The sequence below is a fragment of the Brachionichthys hirsutus genome, chromosome 19, assembly GCF_040956055.1.
Source record: "Brachionichthys hirsutus isolate HB-005 chromosome 19, CSIRO-AGI_Bhir_v1, whole genome shotgun sequence".
In the NCBI taxonomy this organism is placed as follows: domain Eukaryota; kingdom Metazoa; phylum Chordata; class Actinopteri; order Lophiiformes; family Brachionichthyidae; genus Brachionichthys; species Brachionichthys hirsutus.
The window spans coordinates 11,715,674-11,725,477 of record NC_090915.1 but is presented as its reverse complement, the minus strand read 5'-3'; the positions used below and the strand labels follow the sequence as shown (position 1 = coordinate 11,725,477).

General features: G+C 57.2%; 1 protein-coding gene across 1 annotated transcript in view; it reads left to right on the top strand.

Moving 5' to 3' along the window:
• The first annotated feature begins 3,548 nt into the window (after positions 1 to 3,548).
• nedd4l (NEDD4 like E3 ubiquitin protein ligase) overlaps positions 3,549 to 9,804 on the top strand; it is a 14,658-nt gene continuing 8,402 nt past the window's right edge. Inside the window, exons 1-9 of the mRNA XM_068752913.1 lie at positions 3,549 to 3,596; positions 4,917 to 4,978; positions 5,078 to 5,180; positions 5,721 to 5,875; positions 6,036 to 6,171; positions 6,252 to 6,428; positions 6,517 to 6,600; positions 6,975 to 7,112; positions 8,351 to 8,512. Of these exons, the coding sequence (XP_068609014.1) occupies positions 4,932 to 4,978; positions 5,078 to 5,180; positions 5,721 to 5,875; positions 6,036 to 6,171; positions 6,252 to 6,428; positions 6,517 to 6,600; positions 6,975 to 7,112; positions 8,351 to 8,512 (1,002 nt within the window). The 5' untranslated portion in view covers positions 3,549 to 3,596; positions 4,917 to 4,931. The remainder of the gene's footprint in view (positions 3,597 to 4,916; positions 4,979 to 5,077; positions 5,181 to 5,720; positions 5,876 to 6,035; positions 6,172 to 6,251; positions 6,429 to 6,516; positions 6,601 to 6,974; positions 7,113 to 8,350; positions 8,513 to 9,804) is intronic.

The window sequence follows — 9,804 nt, the reverse complement described above, 5'->3', positions numbered from 1 at the left end:
GGTACCCTGCAGGCAGGCGCCGTCCCACCGTGAGACCCCCGTTGGGTCGGTACCCTGCAGGCAGGCGCCGTCCCACCGTGAGACCCCCGTTGGGTCGGTACCCTGCAGGCAGGCGCCGTCCCACCGTGAGACCCCCGTTGGGTCTGTACCCTGCAGGCAGGCGCCGTCCCACCGTGAGACCCCCGTTGGGTCTGTACCCTGCAGGCAGGCGCCGTCCCACCGTGAGACCCCCGTTGGGTCGGTACCCTGCAGGCAGGCGCCGTCCCACCGTGAGACCCCCGTTGGGTCGGTACCCTGCAGGCAGGCGCCGTCCCACCGTGAGACCCCCGTTGGGTCGGTACCCTGCAGGCAGGCGCCGTCCCACCGTGAGACCCCCGTTGGGTCTGTACCCTGCAGGCAGGCGCCGTCCCACCGTGAGACCCCCGTTGGGTCTGTACCCTGCAGGCAGGCGCCGTCCCCACCGTGAGACCCCCGTTGGGTCTGTACCCTGCAGGCAGGCGCCGTCCCACCGTGAGACCCCCGTTGGGTCGGTACCCTGCAGGCAGGCGCCGTCCCCACCGTGAGACCCCCGTTGGGTCGGTACCCTGCAGGCAGGCGCCGTCCCACCGTGAGACCCCCGTTGGGTCTGTACGCTGCAGGCAGGCGCCGTCCCACCGTGAGACCCCCGTTGGGTCGGTACCCTGCAGGCAGGCGCCGTCCCACCGTGAGACCCCCGATGGGTCTGTACGCTGCAGGCAGGCGCCGTCCCACCGTGAGACCCCCGTTGGGTCGGTACCCTGCAGGCAGGCGCCGTCCCACCGTGAGACCCCCGTTGGGTCGGTACCCTACAGGCAGGCGCCGTCCCACCGTGAGACCCCCGTTGGGTCTGTACGCTGCAGGCAGGCGCCGTCCCACCGTGAGACCCCCGTTGGGTCGGTACCCTGCAGGCAGGCGCCGTCCCACCGTGAGACCCCCGATGGGTCGGTACCCTGCAGGCAGGCGCCGTCCCACCGTGAGACCCCCGATGGGTCGGTACCCTGCAGGCAGGCGCCGTCCCACCGTGAGACCCCCGATGGGTCGGTACCCTGCAGGCAGGCGCCGTCCCACCGTGAGACCCCCGTTGGGTCGGTACCCTGCAGGCAGGCGCCGTCCCACCGTGAGACCCCCGTTCCCTTGCTGTGTTCTCTGTGACAGAAATGTGACACTTTGGGTTTGGTAATGCCCCCCCCCCCCCCCCCCCCTCGCTGCAGCCTTTCTATCTTTAGGCCGTTCTGAGAGCTCCAGCAGCAGATCTCTGATGGATCCGTATCCCTGCAGCTGCTCCATTGCTGATCCAGAACCAGCGTGTGGAAGACGATGAAGACTATCCAGCGTGTGGAAGACGATGAAGACTATCCAGCGTGTGGAAGACGATGAAGACTATCCAGCGTGTGGAAGACGATGAAGACTATCCAGCGTGTGGAAGACGATGAAGGCTATCCAGCGTGTGGAAGACGATGAAGGCTATCCAGCGTGTGGAAGACGATGAAGACTATCCAGCGTGTGGAAGACGATGAAGACTATCCAGCGTGTGGAAGACGATGAAGACTATCCAGCGTGTGGAAGACGATGAAGGCTATCCAGCGTGTGGAAGACGATGAAGACTATCCAGCGTGTGGAAGACGATGAAGACTATCCAGCGTGTGGAAGACGATGAAGACTATCCAGCGTGTGGAAGACGATGAAGACTATCCAGCGTGTGGAAGACGATGAAGGCTATCCAGCGTGTGGAAGACGATGAAGGCTATCCAGCGTGTGGAAGACGATGAAGACTATCCAGCGTGTGGAAGACGATGAAGACTATCCAGCGTGTGGAAGACGATGAAGACTATCCAGCGTGTGGAAGACGATGAAGGCTATCCAGCGTGTGGAAGACGATGAAGACTATCCAGCGTGTGGAAGACGATGAAGACTATCCAGCGTGTGGAAGACGATGAAGACTATCCAGCGTGTGGAAGACGATGAAGGCTATCCAGCGTGTGGAAGACGATGAAGGCTATCCAGCGTGTGGAAGACGATGAAGACTATCCAGCGTGTGGAAGACGATGAAGACTATCCAGCGTGTGGAAGACGATGAAGACTATCCAGCGTGTGGAAGACGATGAAGACTATCCAGCGTGTGGAAGACGATGAAGGCTATCCAGCGTGTGGAAGACGATGAAGGCTATCCAGCGTGTGGAAGACGATGAAGACTATCCAGCGTGTGGAAGACGATGAAGACTATCCAGCGTGTGGAAGACGATGAAGACTATCCAGCGTGTGGAAGACGATGAAGGCTATCCAGCGTGTGGAAGACGATGAAGACTATCCAGCGTGTGGAAGACGATGAAGACTATCCAGCGTGTGGAAGACGATGAAGACTATCCAGCGTGTGGAAGACGATGAAGGCTATCCAGCGTGTGGAAGACGATGAAGGCTATCCAGCGTGTGGAAGACGATGAAGACTATCCAGCGTGTGGAAGACGATGAAGGCTATCCAGCGTGTGGAAGACGATGAAGACTATCCAGCGTGTGGAAGACGATGAAGACTATCCAGCGTGTGGAAGACGATGAAGACTATCCAGCGTGTGGAAGACGATGAAGACTATCCAGCGTGTGGAAGACGATGAAGACTATCCAGCGTGTGGAAGACGATGAAGACTATCCAGCGTGTGGAAGACGATGAAGACTATCCAGCGTGTGGAAGACGATGAAGACTATCCAGCGTGTGGAAGACGATGAAGACTATCCAGCGTGTGGAAGACGATGAAGGCTATCCAGCGTGTGGAAGACGATGAAGACTATCCAGCGTGTGGAAGACGATGAAGACTATCCAGCGTGTGGAAGACGATGAAGACTATCCAGCGTGTGGAGGACGATGAAGACTATCCAGCGTGTGGAAGACGATGAAGACTATCCAGCGTGTGGAGGACGATGAAGGCTATCCACGTCCTGTTTACGGCTGGGCTGCGGCTCGTTTAGGGGTCTTCCCCAGCTGCTCGATGGAGGTCCCCCTGAGCCCCCAGTGATGTGTGTGTGTGTGTGTGTGTCCAGCCCTGCTCGGCCCTCGCCCCATGCGCCCCCCCCTCGGTCGGGGTATTTGTACTTTGAGTGTCTTGTTGGTTATTGCTGTCTCACCCGGTTGTGTCCCAACACAGACGTCCTCCAGGAATGGCCTGTTCCATGTCACGCAGGTAATCAGTGCTGGGGGGCAGCTGCTGTTGCACCCATCCTTCCATCTACTTCCCCCTTTTCCTCTCTCTGCATTAATTATGAGCAAAGGATGGACAAATGTACAAGCCCCCCCCCGGTTCTCCCCTCCTGTCTGGCTGCCTTTGCTTTACTTTTGGTGGCAGTGGTTGTTATTTCTCCTTTCGGGGTTCTGGGACACCTGAGGCCCGTCCAGAAGGCTGTCAGAGTGCTGCAGGTTGTTTCTGGATGGGTCTGTGTGACTGTTTCTCTCCTCCGTTCCCTGCTGGGGGTGTCGCTAACACAAACACAAACACAAACTCCTGCTGCTCACGGTGACCTCCTTGTTCTCTTTCCAGACCAGAGATGACTTCCTGGGTCAGGTTGACGTTCCTCTCAGTCATTTACCGGTGAGTCACCGCGTGTGTGTGTGTGTGTGTGTGTGTGTGTGTGTGTGTGTGTGTGTGAGCGTTCTGAACGCTCAGCTGTTTCTTATCGTTGCACATATTGAGTGTCTTTCTAATTTATTGTAATTTATTGTCATTCATTGTCATTTTGCATCAGTGGTGTAATTTATTTTAGATTTATTGTTAGTTTGCATCGGTGGTGTAAAATCATTTTATTTTTCTAATGTTACTTTGCATCAATTGAGTTATTGAGTATTGGTTTTAGTTTTATTGGTATTGTTAAATGTCGATGATTTATGTACGAAGGACTTTCAACGGAAACAAGACCGCAAGGAATGCTCCTCTGAGACAGGATATTTGACTGTACTTGTACTGTAATACATGCTACTGTTTAACTGTACTTGTACTGTAATACATGCTACTGTGTGACTGTACTTGTACTCTAACATTCTATCTAATAAATATATTGATCATCATCAGATCCGACTCGGTGGAGGTCAGACGAGCCGGCCACACAACTGGTGTTGTGGTCAAACCACTCACCTGTGAGGTCGACGAGCGGCCTTTGAATATAAACGGGAGCGGCCTTTGAATATAAACGGGAGCGGCCTTTGAATATAAACGGGGGCGGCCTTTGAATATAAACGGGAGCGGCCTTTGAATATAAACGGGAGCGGCCTTTGAATATAAACGGGGGCGGCCTTTGAATATAAACGGGAGCGGCCTTTGAATATAAACGGGAGCGGCCTTTGAATATAAACGGGAGCGGCCTTTGAATATAAACGGGAGCGGCCTTTGAATATAAACGGGAGCGGCCTTTGAATATAAACGGGGGCGGCCTTTGAATATAAACGGGAGCGGCCTTTGAATATAAACGGGGGCGGCCTTTGAATATAAACGGGGGCGGCCTTTGAGTATAAACGGGGGCGGCCTTTGAGTATAAACGGGGGCGGCCTTTGAATATAAACGGGGGCGGCCTTGAATATAAACGGGGGGCGGCCTTTGAATATAAACGGGGGCGGCCTTTGAATATAAACGGGAGCGGCATCCCTCCCAATCCGTGAAACACGTGACTTGGATTTAGGTGAATCTGCTCGGTAGAGATCCGTGGCTCCGCCCGCCCCTGACCCGCGCCGGCCCTAAAGCTGCTGCGCTAACCGGCTGGGATAGGATGGTTAGGCTTTACCTTATACTAAAACCAGCTGGTTGTACTCAGCTGGACCCGGTACCGCTGGTTCCGAGTCCGACCGACTATCAGTGGTTAGGCTTTACCTGTCTTGTGCGTGCGTTCGCTGTCAATGAATGGCGCCTCTTACTCTGCAGACGGAGGACCCCGCCATGGAGCGCCCCTACACCTTTAAAGACTTCCTCCTGAGGCCCAGAAGGTCAGTTTCTTCCAGGTGTGACAAACAGGAAGCGACACTCAAATGGTGAAATTGGACACTTTATGCAACTGTATATATGAGTCCTTTTTGCTCGTGCAGTCACAAGTCCAGGGTGAAGGGTTACCTGCGCCTCAAGATGGCCTACCTGCCCAAGCAAGGAGGCCCAGAGGAGGAGGGGGGGGAGATGAGGGAAGAGGCTGAGGTACGTCTGGGCCTCAGAACTGAAAACCAACCCGGGTTCTGTTTTTGCTCCTCCACTGCAGTTTCAAGTGTTTAAAGACGGAGGCCGACTTTGTGCTGAGCGTTAGAGCAGGAAACATTCCTCCTTTTATTCCTTTCACGGAGAATTCGGGAAGCACCTCGGTGCCAGAAGCTGAAGACGAGCTTTTCCAGCTCAGCGTATGGAAAATCGATTTACGGGGCCGCCTGCTATTTGCAGGAATAAGAGCTGCTCGTGTTTCGCTTGGTGAGCGGTGTGCAGTATTCGTGCTGCTGGAGCTGGTCGGGGTCAGGGTTAGGGTTAGGGTTAGGTTTAGCAGCCTGTCCAGCTCCACGCTCTGCCGAAGCCCCTTAGCCCAAAGATCAATGCCATCCAAAGCCTCTGAAAGCTCCACCCGGACCCGGATCTTTCATGTGTTCCAGAGGTTGGGGCCCTAAACGGGAGCAGCTAGCTCATATTCGTCTCGCCTGTGACCTCTTGACCTTCAGCTGGAGCTGAGGTTTGTCTGACCTTTCTCCTCAGGGGTGGGACGAGTCGGTGGATTCAGGGTCCCAGCGTCCACAGCAGCTGCTCCCTCCCTTGCCCCCCGGGTGGGAGGAGAAGGTGGACAACCTGGGACGCACTTACTACGTCAACCACAACAACCGCTCCACGCGGTGGAAACGGCCGTCCAGCATGTACGCCCGAGAGCGCACGTTTGGTTTCTGCTTCATCAAGCTGCTGCTTCGTCCGTTTCCCTGTTTCTATATTTGCAGCCTCCTGTAGCACGTCCTCCCAACGCGTGGGGAAAGACGCTTGTTCCCTTTGATATCTCATGCTTCTGCCCCCCCCCTTCAGGGACGTGATTTCTGAGACTGAGAGTGACAATCAGCAGCGGCAGATCCACCAGGAAGCCCACAGAGTGTTCCGGTCGAGACGCCACATCAGTGAAGACCTCGAGAACGAGCACCTGGAGCCCAGAGAGCTGGACAACGTGAGTGGGCCCGTCCTGGGGGGGCTGCAGGGACCCCCAGCGGCTTGCGTGATGCCGTGTTACGTTTCGTCCACCTGTAGTCGTGGGAGCTGATCACAGAGGAGGAGCCTAACGACGGCACGTCCCAGTCTCTGCCGGGGCCGTCCTCCGTCCTGACGCCCACTCCCGTCGCTCAGGAGTTTCCTGAAGACATCAACCCGAGGCGGTCCCTCCCGCCGGACGCTAACGGCGAGGTCCCGGGGCCCAGCTCCGCTCTGGTACTGTTCTCGTCACCTGAAAGCCGATGTGTTTACCGTCCAGCAGGGGGGGCTGCGGTAAGGGTTGTCCTTCTGTTCTGTTTTACAGAGCCCACTGTCCAACAGACTCATGTCCTCAAGCATGACGGACGGTGTCAGTGAGCAGGCTCAGGCTCCTCCCCCTCCTCTTATGGTACTTCAATGTGAAGCCGATGTGTGTGTGTGTGTCCCGCGGCTGACTTCTGAAAGCGTCTTTCCCGTCCTCGTGATGTGTGTGCGTTGCTCTTGAACTGTCTCTGTCCCCTGCCTGACGTCTTTCCCGTCCTCGTGATGTGTGTGTGTTGCTCTTGAACTGTCTCTGTCCCCTGCCTGACGTCTTTCCCGTCCTCGTGATGTGTGTGTGTTGCTCTTGAACTGTCTCTGTCCCCTGCCAGTGTCTCAGGAACTGAAGGCTCTCGGGGACGTCGTTGTTTTGGGTCTTGACAGAAGCGTCCCTTTGCATCCCGTCCTCGTCTCCTGCAGATCAGCTGACACTGACCAGTTGAATGTTTTGCTCCCTCTGGACAGTCTCCGTCTGCGACCGCTTGCACCCTGACCACCCCCGGCTTGCCCCCCGGATGGGAGGAGAGGAAGGACGGAAAGGGAAGAACTTATTACGTCAACCATAACAACCGCACAACGGCCTGGACGAGGCCCATCGTGCAGGTACAGCAGGTCTGGGGGGGCGGCCGGACACTATGCACGGGACGGGGGCCTCCTCGACCCCCCCCTCCTTGTGTCTCTATAGACCACTGCCTCTATAGACCCGCCTCTATAGACCCGCCTCTATAGACCCGCCTCTATAGACCCGCCTCTATAGACCCGCCTCTATAGACCCGCCTCTATAGACCCGCCTCTATAGACCCGTCTCTATAGACCCGTCTATATAGACCCGTCTCTATAGACCCCCGTCTCTATAGACCCCCGTCTCTATAGACCCGCCTCTATAGACCCCCGTCTCTATAGACCCCCGTCTCTATAGACCCCCGTCTCTATAGACCCCCGTCTCTATAGACCCGCCTCTATAGACCCCCGTCTCTATAGACCCCCGTCTCTATAGACCCCCCGCCTCTATAGACCCGTCTCTATAGACCCGTCTCTATAGACCCCCGTCTCTATAGACCCCCGTCTCTATAGACCCGCCTCTATAGACCCGTCTCTATAGACCCCCGTCTCTATAGACCCCCGCCTCTATAGACCCGCCTCTATAGACCCCCGTCTCTATAGACCCGTCTCTATAGACCCGTCTCTATAGACCCGTCTCTATAGACCCCCGTCTCTATAGACCCCCGCCTCTATAGACCCCCGCCTCTATAGACCCCCGTCTCTATAGACCCGTCTCTATAGACCCGTCTCTATAGACCCGCCTCTATAGACCCCGTCTCTATAGACCCGTCTCTATAGACCCCCGTCTCTATAGACCCGTCTCTATAGACCCCCGTCTCTATAGACCCGTCTCTATAGACCCCCGTCTCTATAGACCCGTCTCTATAGACCCCCGTCTCTATAGACCCGCCTCTATAGACCCCCGCCTCGGAACGACTTGTCTCTCACCTGGTCTTTTACCTGGCCCGTTGTTCTGCTTATCTTCCACTTCTTTCACGTTAGCCGGAGCTCAGAGATGCCGCTGCACCGGGAATAAGCTCCTCCCCTTCCATTCTGCTCTGACCAGCATACGGCTAGCTCTGTTCACCTGTCGACGCAGGGTTCACGCAGGGTTCACACAGGGTTCACACCATGTCGGTGTCTTCCAGTGCGTCCCTTCATGAGGAGTGTTTGGTTCTTTGGGCTTCCGCCCGCCGTGCTTCTGGTTTCTGGTCCAGGAGGACAGACGTCTCTGATGGCGTGTCCTCGGGACAACACGAGCAGCGCTGCTAGCTTTACTTTGTTGTTCTCGCTAACAGCTGACTGAAGACGGAGCCAGCGCCTCCTCAGCAGCAGGAGGACCCTCATCCCCGGCTCCCTCCACCCCTCCCTCCTCCGCCAGCAACCACCTCCATGAGCCCCCGGTCCGGCGCCCTCGTAGCCTCAGCTCCCCCACCGTCACCCTTTCTACCCCCTTGGAGGTGAGTGTTAGCTGGCGGTGCTGTTGCCCCTCCCCCACATCCCTGCTGTAATGTTTGTCCCTCCTGACCTTCCTCACCTGTCGTTAACGCGGCGTCTAAACGCTCGCTCTGCTTCCTGCTCGCTCTGCTTCCTGCTCGCTCTGCTTCCTGCTCGCTCTCGCTCTGCTTCCTGCACGCTCTGCTTCCTGCTCGCTCTGCTTCCTGCTCGCTCTGCTTCCTGCTCGCTCTGCTTCCTGCTCGCTCTGCTTCCTGCACGCTCTGCTTCCTGCTCGCTCTCGCTCTGCTTCCTGCACGCTCTGCTTCCTGCTCGCTCTGCTTCCTGCTCGCTCTGCTTCCTGCTCGCTCTGCTTCCTGCTCGCTCTGCTTCCTGCTCGCTCTGCTTCCTGCTCGCTCTGCTTCCTGCTCGCTCTGCTTCCTGCACGCTCTGCTTCCTGCTCGCTCTGCTTCCTGCTCGCTCTCGCTCTGCTTCCTGCTCGCTCTGCTTCCTGCCCGCTCTGCTTCCTGCCCGCTCTGCTTCCTGCTCGCTCTGCTTCCTGCTCGCTCTCCTTCCTGCTCGCTCTGCTTCCTGCTCGCTCTCCTTCCTGCTCGCTCTCCTTCCTGCTCGCTCTGCTTCCTGCTCGCTCTGCTTCCTGCTCGCTCTCCTTCCTGCTCGCTCTCCTTCCTGCTCGCTCTGCTTCCTGCTCGCTCTGCTTCCTGCACGCTCTGCTTCCTGCTCGCTCTTCTTCCTGCTCGCTCTCCTTCCTGCTCGCTCTCCTTCCTGCTCGCTCTGCTTCCTGCACGCTCTGCTTGCTGCTCGCTCTGCTTCCTGCTCGCTCTCGTTCTGCTTCCTGCACGCTCTGCTTCCTGCTCGCTCTGCTTCCTGCTCGCTCTGCTTCCTGCACGCTCTGCTTCCTGCACGCTTTGCTTCCTGCACGCTCTGCTTCCTGCTCGCTCTGCTTCCTGCTCGCTCTGCTTCCTGCTCGCTCTGCTTCCTGCTCGCTCTGCTTCCTGCCCGCTCTGCTTCCTGCCCGCTCTGCTTCCTGCCCGCTCTGCTTCCTGCCCGCTCTGCTTCCTGCCCGCTCTGCTTCCTGCTCGCTCTGCTTCCTGCTCGCTCTCCTTCCTGCTTGCTCTGCTTCCTGCTCGCTCTCCTTCCTGCTCGCTCTGCTTCCTGCTCGCTCTTCTTCCTGCTCGCTCTCCTTCCTGCTCGCTCTCCTTCCTGCTCGCTCTGCTTCCTGCACGCTCTGCTTGCTGCTCGCTCTTCTTCCTGCTCGCTCTCCTTCCTGCTCGCTCTCCTTCCTGCTCGCTCTGCTTCC